The sequence below is a fragment of the Anser cygnoides genome, chromosome 12, assembly GCF_040182565.1.
Source record: "Anser cygnoides isolate HZ-2024a breed goose chromosome 12, Taihu_goose_T2T_genome, whole genome shotgun sequence".
Taxonomy (NCBI): Eukaryota; Metazoa; Chordata; class Aves; order Anseriformes; family Anatidae; genus Anser; species Anser cygnoides.
Window position 1 is genome coordinate 9,921,972 of NC_089884.1, and position 19,236 is coordinate 9,941,207.

A 19,236-nucleotide genomic window follows, 5' to 3' on the forward strand; every position below is an offset into this window, starting at 1 on the left:
TAATAAAGAGTATATGATGTTTAGATTTTCAATTTAAAATGCAGGAGAAAGAAATAAACTGAGGTGTAGAGGTTAACTCCCTCTGACCCTCCTATTCTTATATGTTATGTAAAGGGGTTCAGGAAATAAAGGTACCTATGAATTCCTCACGATGACACAGGCAAGCCCCTGTGTTTTCCTTTCAAATTTGGTAGCTGTGATTAGCCAGCATGTGGGAGCATGGAAGGACAGAAGACAAGGTATAGGTCATATGTGGCTTAAAACTTACAGAAATGTCCTACTTGCCCACAAAATGAGAGTAATTTATATTTTAATTTTCAATTTTTGGTAGGATGATACCAGTTGATAATATAAGCTTAGCCTTCAGTGAATAGTTAATTTATCTTTGCTTCTCGAAGTAGCAAATAATGCTAATTATTTTTCCCAGACATTCACTTGTCAACACCTGCTCAAGTAGTCCCTGTAAGATCAAGGCTGCTTAGTCTTTCCAGTCACTGATCTCTGAGTACTTAAGCTCTGAGATGACAAGCAAGCACATTACAAACAGAGAAGAAAAGGGGTGCGTAGATTTCTATTTTGAAAGACTTGGACGAGGTGAACATTAGTTGTAAGAACTTTACAGCTGTTTTTTAAGCAATATAGACTTAATGATTTAACCTATATTCGATAGCTAGAATATATGCAGAAATAAATGCATCTGGAAGTTCTTTTACAAAGATTAATTGGCATCAAAATGCCATTTAATTTGTTGCTTAATGGACACTCTGAAAAGTTACTCAGAAAATATTACTGGAACTCTTTTAAGCAACTTTTCCACATGTGTTTCATGCCCATTTCAGTGCACAGAACTTGACTCTGCACATGCTCTTGGGCAACTGTATACTCTAAACAGATTTTTAGCACACCAAAAACGTTTTTAAATTCCTTTGCAAATATTTGAAATATTACTCTGAAAAGTTGTACACTTGTACTTGGACCATGTTACATGCTCAAGAATTCAGAAAGCATCAGGTGAGGAATAGGATTCTGAGATTGAAATTAAAGTTCCAGTGCTGGTTGCACAAGCCTGGGAACTGTTTTCAAAGATATTAACATTATCAGTATTGACTCTAAGGGTCTAGCTGGTGATGCGAAGCACGGCAGCAATAAAATGGCAGTGTTCTGTTCAAAGTCAATTTAAGTACAGACTAATGAGTTGCTGAAGCACCTATTAAATGGCAGATGGTGCTTATGACTGAGAAGGAGAATAACTGACTGTATTTGTTCCTGTAACAGAAGACAGTTACTGAAGTCAAACAGGTTGTTAGGAATTGTAGCTGTAGCATTGCCATTTCCTAGTATGGATGGAAACGGGGTACGAAGAGACCTACATAACCTGCACAAATAGCACCAGAGGTTTCATTAGTGTGATGTACAATACAGGCCTCCTTTGCATTGTGCCTTTATCTGTGTGCACCAGACACCTCAGTGGAGTTGTCTGATTGAAGTGTTTGATACTCAGTCTGCATAAAAATTTAAAAAGGTGAGAGAAGTAAAGAGTTGGGCTCCGTATATTTCAGTCTGATCTCACAGCAATGTAAGTTTGATTAAATATGGTAACTCTCAATTTAGGCCATGAGTCACCCACTTTCTTAAGTAGGTATCCAGTTTTAAGCACGTGAATAAGAAAACTACTTAGGAGGATGATGGCTCATAGTCAAGCATGCCTTTAGAAACTTAGCTTAACTGGGTGTTTCAACATTGTGAACTGAGATCATATCCAAAAAATTATCTTAAGTATCTCAATGCCCAGTAACAGAATAGCCTATTTTTTATTGAAAGGGACATTCCATATTTAGAATGGAAGGTAGCTCGGATCACAATCTTGTGCTTAAAACTAAAAGCTTATTTTTATTTAAAACTAAAAATTTGTTTCCTTATGTTAATACTAATTCTATAAATATTTTGAAACTTAATGTTTTTTAGCCTGTCAATGAACAGGGACCATATCTAGTATTTTTCTTGTCAGGGGCTTTTATTGTCTGACTCTACTTGGTACATGGGGTCCTACAGCATACAGTTTATGGATTCCTAACATAGGTGCCACGAGTTATTAGAACCAATTAGAAGTTTTTAGAAGCACTTCACCTATTTTCAGGCATGGCAAAGGAAATGATCAGTAGCCGGAGTAAGTGTTTTAGACATTCTGAAATGCAATGGAAGAAATAACATAGCTTAGGAAACTTACTCAATTTTAATCTTCTGATTTGCCTAGAAATAACTTTCTTCAAAATTATCAGAGTAAGATACAATTAATATGATAAAAGGTGATTTAAATGTGTAATTGCTTATGTGAAATAATAAATGACCGAGGGATATGCAACACCTAGGCAAGAAAGACTCTATCTGTATTCCCCTAGTACCAGAAAAGACTTTCAGCCTTATGAGAAGTTCTGCAGCAGAATTTAAAGGAAATATGGTCACCATTGATACTCCTGGAGGGGGAGGAGGGGAGGACACAACACTTTTTAAAACAAACAATCAAACAAAAAAAAAACCACAACTACATTATAAAATGGTTTAGAAAGGGACAACCCTTACGGATGACCTGTTTTTTAGGTTAGAGGTATAGCTATAGATTGTATTACTGAATACCACTTAGAGTATATAAAACTGCTTGTCACCTCACATAATACTATCATATACTGTTTTACTCAGCTGGTAATAGGCATCCTACTGTACCAGGCTAATTTAGTTCAGGAAAGTATTGCTTCACACAGCCTTGACATGTTTCAGTAGTAAGTATGCTCACAATTTTATTTTCCAGCCCTTAAGTCAAGAGAAGGGGTAAAGGAGAGACTTCTTTTGAAAAGGCTTAACTCTAACCTGCCGTGGTGTCTAAATTCTTTTATTTACAGTTTAAAAAATCCTTGTTGCTTTTTAAGACTTGGAGTTTTAATTACAGAACCCATGTTAACGTTTTAAAGCAGTCAAACCTTCAGTAGTCTTAAACACTGGTATCTGGGGTACTTAGAAGGAATTTCAGCTAACACATTCTTTAAATAGGAGAATGAGCTTGCTAATGTTCTTGGTGCTATTGCAAATAGTTATTGTAACATTTCAGACATACAATGATGATAGTTATCATCCATAAACTGATCATAGTTCTGTAGGCACAAGGAAGATAACTGAAGTCTGATATTTAAGTATTCCCATGAAAGATAAAAATTTCCAGGTGAAATAGTTAATTTATACTAGAAAAGTGGAAGTAATACTTTTTCTTTATTTTTGATAATTGCTACAAATACTATTTTTGAAGAGATCAAGATGATGATTAGAGGTGGAAATGCTTATTTTTACTGAAAGGTGAATGATAAAATAATGATATATGGAAAAATAATTTCTGAAGCCAGCTATGCCTGCTGTCTAGCTCAGTGTCAGAGAATTGGCTTAATTGCATCCCTGTTATGAACTAAATTAAAACAATTGACTAAACTTAATTGACCGTTCACATGACATAAGACAATGAAATCCAACAGCAGGTGAATAAACATGATTTCTCCTGTCTGTATGCAGGAACTAGACACTATTTTAATCTATCAGTCTTATCCTGAAGTATTTAAAATATACTATTCTGAGGAAAAATATTGGATTATCCAAAAAGAAGAGTAATACAGGAATGGACCACCAACACCAAAATGAGACATCAGAGCAGTGGCTCTGCTAATACATACTTGCATGTTTCTGTGAATTTTATCCCAGGAGCATCAAGCACGTCTCAATGTCAGTCTATCAGGATAGGAACACAATTAAAGTTGCCTTTATTAAGGTGATCCATCTGTTTCAGTTCGGAGTTATTCTTTATACACATCAGCTTGTACAGAAAGGCTCTAATCATAAAACATTTAGAATTGTGCTAGATAGAAATGTTGGGAAATTCTGTCGCGGATCTTCGAAATGTTCTCAGATCCGATGGTCCCTCTCCCGTGAGGGTTATCGTGGTCTGGTCTGAACTGCACCTCCCCCAGTGGCTTGAGCTGTGTGAGCTGCGTCCACTCACTGGCAGAGGTGGGGTGGAGAGTGACTTGGAGAAGGTCAGCTCTCCAAAACCCCGCCATTTGTTTATTTCTTAAATTTGAGCTGTTCCTTTGAACTTCATAATGCTCTTCAACAACAAAACCACATAATTAGGCCCTTCAGTGCATAAATGCTCCTGTGGCAGGAGCATTTTGCATCGTTTACAGGACTGGCCTCTGCTCTATTTTTAATCAAATAAAATGAAAGAATTTTCCTCAGTTTTGTTGTTGTTAATTGCCTTCCAGACATAGAAGCATAGTTTTGTATTTAGTCATTCAAATATTCAAGATGTTGGAAACAAAAATAATCAGGAAATCTTTACTGGGTTCACTTAATTTCTGTCTGAATGCATCCATCTGTCAAAACATTCTTGTGTAAAATGTAACAAGTTTTTTCATTTCTTTCTGTGCATAAATTGCTTTTTATTTACAAAAATCCACTTTAAAAGTTTTGAAATATTTCCTTCTATGTGCTTCTTCAAGTTATAATATCTTTAATGACAAAGGAGATACAAATCTTGGCTATGGTCAGATCTACAGGAAAACTCCTAATGGATTCACCAGGGTTACCATTTAACCCATTGTATTTGCTACCAGGGCTGGACAAGAAACCATTTTTCACCACATCATTATTGGAGGTATTCTTTTTTCTTATTCCCAGCCTTAGGACAAACCCCCAAAACGCTGTTTCCACTAGGAAACATGGGGAGATGCAGAGGGATTAAAAAGGAATCTCATAAAGTGATTATGGAAGCTATCCATGTTGGAAGATATACTTGTTTATCTAAATTGAAATGTCTCTGAATTAAGAAGGACAAATGGAAAACATAAAACATCCATGTTTCATCTGTGTTCCACCCATCCAAGTAGTGGGCATTTAAAAATGTTTTGCTTCTGGGGCCTAAAAATTCCTGAGACAAAATTTGGTCTCTTCTCCTGTATTGCAAGCATGTAGGAATGGTACCTGATGTTTCAGGGAAAAAAGAAATAAGAAAAAGCATATATGAGCACTGAGAAGACCTCTGATAAGGTGGAGTTACGTTGTATCAAATCTATCTGTTCAGCTTTTTTAATAACATCTAAGACACCAAGAAAAAGCTTTTTTTTTGTTTTTTTGTTTTTAGAAAAAGGGGGACAGCTTATCACTGTAGCCCAAGCTTGATGTAGGGAAAGTACATAGTGCTGTGCTGCAAATTTATAGAGTCTCATATGGATCTAATAGGGATACTTTACACAGCTACTGCAGTCTTAAACTTTATCACAATTTCATGAGCCAAGATTCAAGGTTATATGATTTTTAAGAAATATATTTTATTTGAGCTTTTAGATTTTATATACTTTACATTTTTAGCTTCTTCCTCTACCTCCAAAGCTTGACTTGTTCTTTTTTAGTGGAAGTGAGGTTCCAACATAACCATTCCCATTCCAAAGGGAGAACGTTAAGCAAAAGTCCTTTGATAAAATTGCATGATTGAGAATTAGAGTAGTGTGGTAGAATTGTATTCTCTTCTTTGGAAAGCTGATTTTTAGTTCCAGGCTGTTCTGTAAAGACTTCTCTGTCCATGTGACAATTTAGTTTATTATTTTAGTGATTTCTTGTCATCTTTAACTGATGAACTGTGAGTGCTAGGAACATTCCAAAACAACAGGGTTTAATTTATTAGTGATTAATGTAATCCCTCTTTCTTGTTCCAGTAGTGTACACCTGATCTATCTTATTTTTTTTTTCTTTTGATCTTTAAGTAAAATAAATCATGCTGGAAGAATTGTTTGGCTTTGCTTTTGATCTGTCCAGAGAACTATCCTATGCTTGTTTGTCTTTTTTGCCATGATGTGACTGTGTTGCATGGAAATTGCCCTTCAATTATTTCATTTTCAGAATGTCTGATTCTGCAAACATAATATACATTTCCATGAGATGACAGACACTCATACAATGCCAAATTCTATTTTTGTTTTCCCAGTAGTATAGCTAGAATACAATTCCAAACAAATAGTCTTTTAAATATTTATTCTATCTTATTTATCCAGTGTGCTCTGCTGACATAAAGCATGCGTTAGTGTTTCCAAAAACAGGGCCTAAATCCGCTGACTCTCCAGAAAAGAGCAGGATTTATCCTGTGATCTCAATAACATTATTTGCACAAGTAGTACTCAGTTGAATCCAGCATTGTAGGGGTGTGTATGTTTAGCAATGGAGGTGCTCTGCCTTCTCTGCCATACTGATAGGGATGTGAGTAAGTAGTATTAGGAGTTCCAGCTGTTTTTTTCTGTTTATCCTTGTGTAAATTTCTAAGGGTAAGAGAAACACAAATATTAAAATACATTTACTGTTTTTCATCCATTATTTACCAAGTGACCTTAATAAGCCATTTTCAATGTCAGATAAAATGTTTTACAGATTTGAATGGTTTTGGCAGCTTTTCTCACACAGATATAGTTGAATTCAAGGATTTGTACAGATAACTGCCTAAACTGCATCACTTTTGGTTAACCAACTTCAGCAGGGGTTTATTCCCTGAAACGGGTGGGATTTCTCTGGATTATGTTAGTGCCAGTTGGAGTTTTAATTAAACCTCTGTCCTGCTGTTGGGAAAGAAAGCTTTACAATCAGTGAATTAAAAATAGCCTTTTCTTGGAGGGGGAGGAGAGGAAGGGAGGAGGTGATGTCTTGCGATGTAGGAAGTTTCCCACTGAGCATTGCATGGAAGAGCAAACTTGTGCTTGGGCAGCTTAGAGACCTTTTACTTGGCGGTCTTCAAGCACAATTCCTTGCTGAAGTCAGCAATCCCCATGCTGCAATTTCTTCTTGAAGCTGCTCAGAGACAAGCCTTGTTTTACTTCTGTTTCCCTGCCCTTTCTTTGCTTCATCCCTCAAGCCTCTGCATTTACGTATGTTGTTGTGGCTTATAGGGTTTGTGAAGCGCAGGTGATCCGGAAGTCCATGCTGCATCTGGACCTGCAGTTCTTTTCTGGCATGTTTATCCCATCCATCCCCCAGCTGCAGTTTCAGCAGGGACTGAAGGGAGGTCAGAGGCGATTTGCTCTGTAAACACTGCAGCCCACCCCCCGGAACAGAAAAAACAAGTTGCATATAGATGTCATTTGAACCCTTCCCCTTTTGCTTAGTCCTTTGTGTGATTTATGTAAATGCCAATGTAGAATCAGTCTCTGTATAATATACAAAGTAAAAAATCTTTTAAAAAAATAATAAAAAAAGATTAAAACAAGATTGGTTTTACAGATATAATTATATCTTTGATACTTGCCACTAAATATACCCTTTCCAGCTTAAAATAAGCGTAGTATGCCTGAGTGCTTCAAAAACTCTTAAAAATGAGCCTACAAAATACTGACATTTAGTATTGAGGAAAATATTAAAAATCTTTGTCCAGTCAAGAAAGACCTGAGGTCAACACCCAGAATACTAATTTGCCTTTACAATATTCCAAGCATACAAACTGCAGTCAAAATTTGTCTGTGGTTTGTTCTTTTAGACTTGACATCTGCTCTGCATCATATTCCCAAAATCAAAACTGTGTTAGCACATGTTTAAGCACAGTCTTTCAACAAGAAATTAAAAAGCCGAGGACCGTGTGAAATTCTTATCGCTACAGGGCTCACTTCAAAGGCTGGAGACCTCCTTGCCCATAGTAATGGGAGGGACAGGTGAGAGAGAGCAGCATGAGCTTAAGGGGGTCACAGTCCAAGCCAGCAGGAGAGAAGGAGAAATTCAAGCAACTCCCAATTTCTGTGATTAAAACTAAATTGCTCCTTACCTCCATCTTGCTCTTGAAGAGCAGAACATTACTTTGGGGATGAAATAATAAAGTCATGCTGGCTAATTACCTTATAATTAAAAGTGAACCAATTACTAAGTCAGGACCTCTAGTAGTTAACTAAGAATTTAATTTACAACTCATCTAATGAAGGCTGAGTGTAAAATTCATTACAAAGCTCTTAACACTTTTTATTTCTGAGGATGATTTTAGAATATAAGATGTGCTGTTTTCTAGAACTCTTGAAACCTATCTAAAAAGATTTGCACATCCAGCTAATGAAATCTATGGGCTGATAGAAAGTACGTTGCACATTTGCACCCTGCATCTCTGTTTTTGAGGACTTGGCTGTTCAACGTTTTGCTCTGATATTTGACTAGCTCTGCTTTTGAATAAAAGTTGTGCAGACATGCACGGATATGTTAGCTCTCTGGTATCTTGTCAAAATAGAAGGTGAATAAGAGAGAGATGTGCAGGAGGCATTATTCACTTGTGCAGTGCTGTCTATTGCTTTATTTTCATGCTTATTTCACTTCTATGCTGTAACTGAAATTTTTAGTACTATCTTTTGAATTACTGTGTAAGAGAATGAAATAAAACTAGTTCTGTAGGTAATGGTTGCATATAGGTGCACTAGTTGTATATTCATCATATGAACTCAGTGTCTGTACTTGTGTTACAAGTAAAAGCTTATACTGGTAACAATTAAAAAAAAAAAAAAAAAAAAGAATAGAATGAAAACAGCCTGATCTTGTAGTTTCTGTTTTATCTACTTGTTTGCAGTGTGTTACAGACTGTGACTTAAGATCTGCTGCAGAGTATCAAGATAAACACAGAAAATACTATTGAAAAAGACTAATGAGTTCTTTGTGTTTATAACCAATTTTTCATTTTTTTAACTTGACCTACCCACAATGCTGTGGACTGTGTGTTGTAAACCCTGCATAGAAATGTTAATTTGTTGAATAAAATGTTTTTCATTGTGTTTTTCATGGTGTTTTTTAAGTCCTTGGGAACTTTTCCATTGCTCATAATTTTCACCTACCTTGCTTTCTTTGAAATCTCATGTGTCAGACTTTTAAAAATATTTTCCATATGGGACCATGTAGGAAGAATACAAATCCAAGAGCTCTAGGGATAGTCAAAGGGCAGAAGACCATACATGACTATGCTCTATAGCCTCAGAGATTTCCATAAAAAAAAATGACTATAGGGTAAAAATGAGAGGCGGCTGTCATACTGAGTAAGTTTTTCTTTTTTTTTTTTTTTTTTCCCCATGAATAGATTAGCTAAAAATCTTCCATTCCCTTTTGCTTTGCAAATGCAACAGTACCCCTGACATTCAAGGAGAGAGTAATTTAATTTGCTATGCTGTCTTAATCAGGGACTTATGTGCAGCAAAATCTGACATTTTTATCTAGACTGTATTATGTAAAGCAGTGAGCTGGGGGACCAGGTTCATGTTACGACTGTTGACAGCTGATGTTTTTCAGTAAGTCATGCAGCAGCAGAAGTTCCCAGTGTACTGCTGAGCCACTGCTGCAAGGGTGACAATGTGTAACAGTGGAGGTCAGAAAGATAAAATTCAAGTTGACATGAAATGTGTGTGACAAAGGAGCTCTACAAACAAGGTACCTGTAACTGAAAAATCTGTGAGAAAGTTTTTCAGCACCTGGCCCATGTCCAAAAGGAGTTATGGTCTTTTAGTTGAAGAAGGTTGGTGGGTGAACACTCCTCCAGAAATTCCAAGGGAAGGCCTGGAATGAATGGGGGCAGATGCAAGTTGGCATGGCTTTAAAATGTACTGTATATTGTAGTTCAGTTAAGGTCTATTTCTGTGGTATTAGGCTTTTTGAGTCCTTGATCTGCAAGAGAATAGGGCACGATCCCCTGCAGGTACTTTCACAGTGTCAAATGCATTAAATTGTTGCTGCCCAAATAGTTGACATAACAAGATAGCTGCAATTAGAAATACAAAGATTGTTTTTGTCGAGCAGCCCAAAATCAGGAAATGTTGTTGACTTTATAGTGAGTTCAGCAAGCTTTGTAGCCAGCCAAGAAACGTGCAGAAAGTGAAGCAGTGTCAGCATTAGTTATGTCCAACACTATTTACAGGTTTTCTAGACCATCAGTTCACCTAGAAAAGTACAGGAACCCAGGCCAGAGCCCAGAAGTTATGTGCTCGTTGTGACCTAGCCAACATCATTAACATGGCTATATTTCCTACTACGTGGAGCTCCTGAAAGCTCTTTGTTAAGCATAATGCATTACAACAATCCATTTTAGGGGTGAAAAGATTATGATTCTTCTGCCAAGGCATCTAGCGAACTGAGAACTGTCATTCCCAAAGCAAGGGTCACAACCTTCAGTGGCACTGCAAGCCTAACAAGTGTAATTATTTATGCTACCGCAAAGAGGCTGATGAAAGTGGAACTCACTGCCAGAAAGCTTTTTACAGGTTCTCTATTCTGGTCTGAGTAGGAGCAACTTTTAATTCTATGCTGGCTCTCCAAATCCTGTCCTTTCTCTAGACCTTGTTTTGGGCCTTGGAAAAGCTTATTTTAGGAGGATGAGAAAACTGGTGTTATCAGATGTATTCTATTGATCTCAGTCTCTGAACTTGCTAAATTTTTGTTCAGATTAATATCATATTCAGCTCCTGTGACAAATGTGGTAGGTAATTAAAAAAAAAAACAAAACTCGGTAGGCTCCTAATTGGTTTCCAGTGATTCATTCAGATAGCACCTTTTTAAATAGAAAAGAAAAGGAAAAAAAAAAGAGAGAACAAGAGAAAGGGGGGTCTTTAGAACATACACTGCCCATTTTACCCCTTTGCCAGAACATTTTCATGATACATAATTATTATTAATATCAAGATAATTGCTGATGAAGGACTTAGTGTTGAAGTAAATTCTTCGGCCTGCTTCCTACCTTCTAGTACTGGAATCCTGAGTACAACTTTAAGTTAAACAATGCTGTTCCCCATTGGATTTTGAACAGTGCATTAGAGAAGTCTTATGTGAAGGTAAATGATGGGTACTTCATTTATTTGTTTAAATCTTTTGCTTCTCTATTCAATATCCATGTCATAGAGCACAAAGGCAGTTGACATAATTTACAAATTCAAATTTTAGACATGAATAACTTAAGCAGTATTGCTCTAATTAAGTATTCATTAGACATGAATAACTTAAGCAGGAATAACTTAAGCAGGTGTTCCTTCATTTAAAGAGGGAGTCAAATTGTCCATTGGAATGCTAGAGTTCATATGTATAAATTAAATGGCAGTCCTGGAGTGCACAAACATCACCTTGCACTGCATATGCAGATTTTGAGAGGTCTCTGTGATGTACATGCAATTAATCTGTACATTGTCCCCAAACAAAATTAAGAGAACTAAAGCAAAATTCAGCATAAGTACTATCCCACTTGTTTTAAACTACCTCTTAGCAATCTTTTGTCAAACACTGAATTCTTAATCACTGTCAGCTCATTATGCTTTCCTCTTCAGTAAAGAACAGTCATGTTATGCAATGTTACTATGTAGATCCTGGCCTGTTTTTGAAGCCCTATTTTGAGAAAATACATCTGAGTAAAACTACATTTTTGGTGATGCTAACTCTTCCCCCGGCAGTTAACATTTCATCTATATTTATAGGACTTGACTTTACGCTTTGCATTTTTGGCAGATGGAGGAATGATTTTCTTCACATTTTTCATACCGTGAAGAATTTACAGGATCTAGTTTAGCAATAGCAAGCAGAGGAGTCTTTGATTTGTTTACCTAACATATGTGTTGCGCATAAATGGCGATGTCCTTCCACTGTAGAGGATGATAATTAGAGCTGTTCCAAATGGACTCATGCCAACACAAAATCCACCACCACAATTAGCAGTAACAGGAACTTCAGCTGGCAGTAGCAGTGAAGGCAATAAAGATTAAATGACGGTGTGAACTGTCCTTATGAATTAAAACTGATGTATATTGGCAAAAAAAATAAGAAAACTGACACCACTGTAACCCATAGCACTCTGCTCCGGTAATAATGAGAGAAAATAATGTTGCCTGGGGCTACTGGTATATTTCATATGACATAGATTCACCACCATCAGTGGCAAGAATCTGAGTATCCTTTCCAATAAAACTTGTCAAATTACAAAAACCTATAGGTGACCTTCAAATGCTTGAAGGTACAAATAACCTTTTGAAGAATGTTGATTTTTGGAGGCACTTGACAGATAGATGTCTGTTACTGTTGCATATGTACTTTCAAAATATATGCTTGGAAATTCTACTAAATAACATCCAAGAAATTAATATTTTTCTGGATAGAAAGTCTTCCAGGAGCTACAAAATCTCTGCAAAATAGCATTCATGGTAATACTTCTGTGGCATAGAATATGATACTGGTCTAGAGAAGGTTACTATCAAAGCTTCAGTAACAATGAACCCTGTCCCTATTGATAAATGATGGCTGAATTATGTTAATTATTGTGAAAACGAATGAAAAAATAAGTATGAATACTTGAATACGTGTTTTATTATACAATATTAACCAGCAGAACACAGTATAGATGAGTCTAAGCTTCTTTTGAGGGATTCACAGTTTATCGTCTCACAGTGACCCATATGACATACTTGTAAAACAAATTATTTTCCACAGTTTATGTTAACGACTATCAATGAAGTAGAACACCTCAGGAATATTTTTTTATTCTTTAGAGTTGTCCTAACCTAATCTTCTGAATTCACAAACACAGTAGAATGTCTGATTTGTAGGTCAGAGTATGCGAAAAAGTACAGCTGTTAACCATGACCTTGAAGAGGTCATGCAGCCATGTTGCGGCATTGAGAGAAACACATCCTTGTAACACTTCGCACTTTGTGAAAAGCCTTATCTTAAACTCAGGGTTTGCATCACATTCCTTGTATTTATCATGGGCAGAATTAAATCTTGCTGGTCAATCAAATGTCAGTCCTCTCCCAGTCATTCTGAAAGCACAGGACAACCAAAAGCAAAAGCTTTGCAAGCACACAGGGAGCCACGTCTAGTTTTGTTGGTAACTTTAATATAAGCATAAATAGGTATGTGCCAGATTTATGCACATGAATTTAGACACTTTTGCTTTATGGTTTTCAGGACTATGGTAATTTCTTAGCTGTTGACACTTAAAGACTTCGATGTAAATAGACATCTACTGTCATGCTCTTGACATGGTTAGACATTCCAGGAATGGTTTGCCATAATAGTTTGCCAGGAAGCAAAGCTGGTGACAAAAGGCAAATCCAATGGAAATGTATTATCAGGTAAGTGTAAGTTTTGGCAGCAGGACAGAGTTACTCACTTTAGACCTCACTCAGGACAAAAAATAAACACCTTTCTTCATAAGAAAACCTATGTGACCTGTTAGCAGCAACATATGCTAAACTTAACAGCTGCACCAGCAACAGAGTAGGAGACAGTAATTCTGCAGATCCAAAGCAGAGATATACAAACCAGATATTGTTTCCCACGGTACGAACTGTTCCCTGATGAGTGCCCAAAGACCGGGCTAACCTCATGGAGAGTTGTTTGTTCAAGCTCAGGGAAGCACTGTAAGGTGTAACCACTGATGCACTTTTTCTGCTGTATGGGAAAGGTCAGCTATAAAATCACATACAGATCTCCAAAGCAGTGAGAACAATCTCTCTAAATAACTGGACTCAGCCCTGGGCAGAAAAAGCCAGAATGTATAGTTCAGATAATTTATGGAAGAATTTAAAAATAACGTATCCTATGTAGAGGAACTACTAAAGCATATGCAGCCAGCCCAAATTATTTACTGAGGCATGACTGCTTTTTAAATTAATGAGTAGCAAAAAGGTAAAAAAAATCATGGAAACACATTAATTATAACATGATAAAATGAACACAAAAACAGTAATAACACTGAAGGCCACAACACACCATAGCTGGAGCCTGTAACTCTTTCAAACAGCCTTGCCATGCTGGTTTGAACGTCTTCAAGCCATTGAAAGTTATTTACAGGCTTGTGAGTAGACAAGAAAATTATACTTCTCCCAGAAAGGAAAAACAAAACAAAACCTACAAACAGTCACTACCACCACCACCAACAGAAAAAACACATTTGTTCAGTGGCTGTCACACAGAGAAAATGTAAGAAGTTGAACACTACGGGTTTCAATTAATCAGTGTGGAAACACATCTATCTAACTATAGGCATTATTTAGAGGTCTGTTTCTGCTGGAGCTGACAAGAGAAGCAGGTTGAAGATGAACAGTAACATTAAGGTACTCCTTCCTGATATGAGCTGCTGTGGTAAGGTATTAATGAAAGCAGGATTTACTTAAAGAAACAGTCTACTGAAGAACTGGACACAAAGTATGCCCAATTCATCTCATTCCAGAACTGTCGTGTGTAACTCAGTTGAAGTCCGTACATAATGTTCTGTACAGTTGAAAGAAGGTCAATATAAAAATATTGCTCTCAGTCTTTATCCAAACTATCAGAAAAGCACAGTTTATTATAACAGTAAATAATACTTTATTATAAAATCTGCATGTAAACAAGTAACAAATTAATTGAATAACATTTAATGGAAGTGCAAATTAACTTCATAAAATGACATCTGTTCTGTATTTAACTATATATATAAATTTTACTCCCATTCTAATGTGGTTCTACTCCCCCCACCCCATATTTAAGTTTAAAAAGATTTATCTTTGCTTGCTTTATACTAAAAAGAGTGTACGAGCCTGCGTACAAATTTAAGTTTTGCTCTGCAAACAAGACAAGTCTATGGTGATACTTATCATCATCTTTTCTTATATTTGCATCTCTGTTATCCACAGGACAAGAGGATATATAATATATGTACATAATGAAAGTGTGGGCATGTCAAGCCACTTATTTAAAGTTAGTTCATTTACTTTTACGCATTGAAACTTTAGCCATTTATCAATGAAGTAGACATTGTAACGTAAGTTCTGGACTTGCTTGTGCACCTTAAGGCATTAACGAGAGTCTCAATGATAACTCATTCTTGTTATCACCATGAGGATCATCCATACACTTCAACAGTCAAATGCTTGTTCACCTCCCGTGTGCAACATCCGTCCTCGCTGATAGCTTCTAAAGCACAGATAAGTCATGGCAAGACTTTGATTTTGCTTTGAAAGCCATCTTCTTATTGTTCTTTGCCACAATTCTCCCAAGGAATCGCTTGGCCTTTTTGCCTATGCTTTCTCTTCTTTTTGTGTTGGCCATTCTTCTAGCATTGTCTTCTTTACTGTCTTTGCGAAGTCTAATTTGCCGAACAATACCTTCAAACAGATCCTTGACGTTATGATGAAGAGCAGCTGAGGTCTCAATGAACTTGCAGTCAAACACAACAGCACAGGCCCGTCCCTCTGGATGGAAAGAGAAAAAGAGAGATGAGTGGAGACTGACATTTTCTCTTTAATACATAGTGGCAAGAAAAAAGAAAAAGTTTGACTTAATTAAAGTGCCTTCAACATCACAAAAGAACTTTGTTACATAGTAGGAAGAGTGTATATTTGCACTCATTGTTTTGCTGTAGTGTGGTCAAAAGTCTCACATGACCAGTGGTACTGAATATAAGACAATAGTAATCCTATAGGCAGACCAGCCCAGTATCATTTAAGGTCTAAAGCTGATATAAGAGAGGTACTTGGATGCATGCTTGCTGTCTAATAGGAAAGATAGTGAGGTACAGAAACTAGTTCCTATTTCTTCTGGAAGTTGTTGAGCAATTGTGCACCTCAGCCTTGCTATAGGAAGTGAGTTTTCCATACCAGCTACAGTTGAAGCTGGCAGTCCAAAAGGTCATTAAACAGATTACATTGGAGGTCATGAAGCTGTAGACCACTGGATTTGATTAGGACTGCCTTCAGAATAGGTGATGCTCTGTTTCCAGTGTTCCAGAGGTAAGCATGCAGCTCTGGAACATTGCTGCAGTGCAAGTTTCCATGTACACCTTGTGGTGAATAATGGCAAAGGTTTAAACCTGAGCAAAATAATGACACCTCTAGGATGGGTGAACCATGCACTGCCACAAGCCTGAAAAGAATTATAATCTCCTGATCGACTCCAGTCAGTTCCCTGTACAAGCATCTAACACAGGAATCATGCCATAACCAGGCAGCAATAATACATTCATCATCATCTGTACTCTAGTTATGGAAATGCACCCTGGAACTAACTGAGAAAGTTCTCACTGGCCTCAGCTGTGGAACACATACAAAAAGACTTTGTGTGAGCCTGGTCCTTCCATCCTTCTAGCTCACCACAAATGTGATGGAATCTCTTCCAGGAAAAAAAAAAAAAAAAGGAAGAAAAAAAAGATTGTACAGTTGCTGCGGGATCACCATTTTCATAGACTGCCTGGGTTCTGATGTGACACTCCTGTCCCTTAAAAAACCATAGCTCAGGGTATCAAACCTCGAGACTAGCAAGTGGTGCTGCATGCTTAACATCCAGCTAAACCCTACACACAGCAATGTGCTAAAGCTGAAGCATTGTCTCTTGCAGTGCAGTTCAGCACATAGCTCTATGCACAGCCACAGATCTTCCCCCACTGCCATCTCCACTGCTGTTCGTGGTACAGAGCCCCCCCTCAGTGTGAACCAGCTGGCTAGATTTCTCTGGGGTGCCTCCAATCACATTTTTCTCCATCAAACCTGAACCAATTCTATTGATCATGATCCTCTGCTACTAATTTAGACAGTACTGTATAAATGAACAGTAACTCTTACCATCAACTGAGACTTCCCGGGACCTGACCAGGTCACTCTTATTGCCCACGAGAATAATAGGAATGTCTTCCGTTTGCCTTGCTCTTCTTAGCTGGATCCTTAGTTCAGAGGCCTTTTCAAAACTAACTTTGTCAGTCACTGAGTATACGATAATATAGGCATCTCCCATTTTCATACAGTGGTTCTGAAGCCATTGGCTGTCATCCTAAAACAAAGGATAAGAAACAGATTTATTCCATTGAAAAAGCTATTCAACACTGTCTAACTAATTATTTAAGTACTGTAAACATCTTAAAGATATTCTTCTTAGCTTTGTAATAAAGAGGCAGCAAAAGTAAGCAACCTCCCAGAAGGTTTCTTAAGATTTTCTCATTTAAAATATATTACAGAACAAAATCATCGTGTTTCCAGAAATTGTATCGGGTCTGCACTGCTCAGATTGTTAATCTCTCGTTTTGCACGAATTTCCTGGGCTGCTAATGTAAGCTGCTGCTTACTGCAAGCATTAAGGGATTCGCTGTCTGAGCCTGTGCAGGTTTTTTAATTGCCTGTCTAGCTACAACAAATTGATTGCAAGAGAGGATAAAGCAGCATGCTCTCTGATTTTGTAACGCCGCTTTGTAGGAACGTTACGGTGTGACCACAAACAGCCAGACACCTGGACACGGCCGTTTTGGAGCGAAGCCCCGCGCAGCCCGCAAGGAAAAGGCACGTTCAGTCGCTCCGTACCTGCTCCCAGATATCGAACACGACCAGAGACGCTTCTTCCCCGTCGACCACAATCGATCTGTCGTACGTGTTGCCTGGGGAGGGAAAAACAGCGTTAGGGAAAAACAGCGTCGGGGAAACGGGCGGCGAGCGGCCGCTCCCCGGGCACCCCGCGCCCCCAGCCCCGGCCCCGGGGGGGACCCCGCGCCCTCACCGGCCTCCTCCGCCTCCGCGCAGTCCTCGACGCCGCCGAAGATGCGGGCCAGGCTGGTCTTGCCGACGCCGTGCTCGCCCAGCAGGATCACCTTATAGAGCCGCCCGTCCGAGTCGCTGCCCGAGGAGATGACGGAGTCGGAGGAGTCGGACGCCCAGCTCTCCCGGTGCGCCTCGCCGGGGCTGTACGAGGTGCAGCGCACCAGGCCGGAGAGCTCGTCGTGCGGCAGGGCGGCCCGCAGGTCCCGCTCGTCCACCGGCATGCTGCGCCGGTGCAGGTGCTGGTGCGCCGCGAAGGGCATGCTGCCGCGCCGCTTCTCCAGCGAGCGGAGCTTGGCGCCGCGGTTCAGGGTCATGGGGGCGCCGGGTTGCTGAGAGGAGCCGCCCCGCTCGTCCCTCGACGTGCTCCTGAGGGAGAGAGAGGAGAGCCGGGCTTCCCCGCCGCCACAGCCCGCTGCCGGCGCTGCCGCCGCCTCGCCGCTATTTATGGCCCGGCCCGGCCCGGCCCCGCCGTGACGCGCGGCTCCCTCACAGCACGCCCGGGGGCTGCCTCACCCGCCCACGGCGGCTCCGCGCCGCTCGGCACGGCTCGGCACGGCTCGGCACGGAGCCCCAGCGGAGCTGGAGCGGTGCGGAGGCGGCTGGGGGTGGGAGATGCCGGCCCTGGAGGGCCGCGCTGTGAGGGGGGGGCAGGTGTGCCCCGGGTGTCGTGTCCCCCCCGCCCCCCTCGACTCCCCATTTCTGAGGCTGCACCGCGTGGGATGGGTTCAGTGGGTGATGTTGGGGGGGGCAGATGATCTTGGAGGTCTTTTCCAACCGTAATCAGGCTGCGAGCCTATGAAATTGCAAACGGGGCTGGCCGTGAGCCCTGCCAGGCGGCTTTCCTCAGCTCCTCACGCTCCGTGGCATCGCCCGGGAGCGGTTCTGCTGCCTACAGCAGCCTTGGGAAACATATCTGCAAATTGGCAGTGTTTGCACGGCATCCTGCTGGCGTTACTTAACGCTCAGGAGCGGGGATGGGAAGAGCGCCCCTTCTAGGTGCAGTACAAACCTTGCTGCACGCTGCTAACGGTTGCAGAGGGCAACACAAAACACAAAGGTCAAATTCTTCCCTTCATTTCACCTGAGCAGCGAAGTGAGACAGTGAAAGTTTTATCTCTTAAGTGGCACAGTCATTACCGTGTGATCAAGTGAAGAAACGACTAACCAGATAACTATACTTGTGTCCCGAATGGCTCACCCCAGCATCACGCATACCGGTTATTATTTACCTAGCAACCCAAACATGTTAGACATTTCACAGCCAAAATAACCCTGGCTCCTGCTCCCAAAAGATTACAGCCTGGTCACTGTGGGGAAATCCCCGTGACCTTGTGCAGGGACTACTGTCATCAAATTGGTGAGTTTAAGGGTTTGTAAATCAGCTGCTGCAATAAGGCTAAAGAAGGCAAGAAATAAGGAGTTGGTGGAGATTAAGATGTAGACACAGGGAATAAGGTAAAGGAAAGAAAGGAACCTGTGGGGTTGGGCTGTGCAGTTGCGCAGCCAACAAAATACAGCGCAATGGCTCAGAAGCATCTTTTTCTTATAACATGTTAAATTTCTGAGGCTAATTAACTGCGACAAAGATAAATATGGAAAATACTGTAAAGAGGCTGACCACAGGGAATGGATTTTTTTTTTCCTATGAATTCAAGTGAATATT

The 19,236-nt window shown here is 39.6% G+C and overlaps 1 protein-coding gene and 1 long non-coding RNA gene across 3 annotated transcripts in view; one reads left to right on the forward strand and one right to left on the reverse strand.

Moving 5' to 3' along the window:
• Positions 1 to 19,236, forward strand: part of LOC125183355 (uncharacterized) — a 57,541-nt gene that overhangs the window by 37,410 nt on the left and 895 nt on the right. For both annotated transcript variants that reach the window (XR_007165207.2, XR_007165206.2), the window contains one exon: positions 17,235 to 17,402. This is a non-coding gene — a long non-coding RNA (uncharacterized lncRNA). The remainder of the gene's footprint in view (positions 1 to 17,234; positions 17,403 to 19,236) is intronic.
• On the reverse strand, positions 12,397 to 17,999 carry RRAD (RRAD, Ras related glycolysis inhibitor and calcium channel regulator). Its single transcript, XM_048068807.2, has 4 exons — positions 17,533 to 17,999; positions 17,340 to 17,413; positions 16,611 to 16,815; positions 12,397 to 15,245 (listed from the first exon to the last, which is right to left on the reverse strand). Exons 1-4 carry the CDS (start codon positions 17,885 to 17,887, stop codon positions 14,968 to 14,970), a joined length of 912 nt encoding a protein of 303 aa, XP_047924764.1. The 5' UTR covers positions 17,888 to 17,999; the 3' UTR covers positions 12,397 to 14,967.

Coding starts and splice junctions, on each gene's coding strand:
- RRAD (XM_048068807.2), bottom strand. CDS start 17,887: ATGACCCTGAACCGCGGCGCCAAGCTCCGCTCGCTGGAGAAGCGGCGC. Junction 17,414..17,532: donor CGCGGAGGCGGAGGAGGCCG/GTGAGGGCGCGG, acceptor TTCCCTCCCCAG/GCAACACGTACGACAGATCG. Junction 16,816..17,339: donor TGTTCGATATCTGGGAGCAG/GTACGGAGCGAC, acceptor CCTTTGTTTTAG/GATGACAGCCAATGGCTTCA.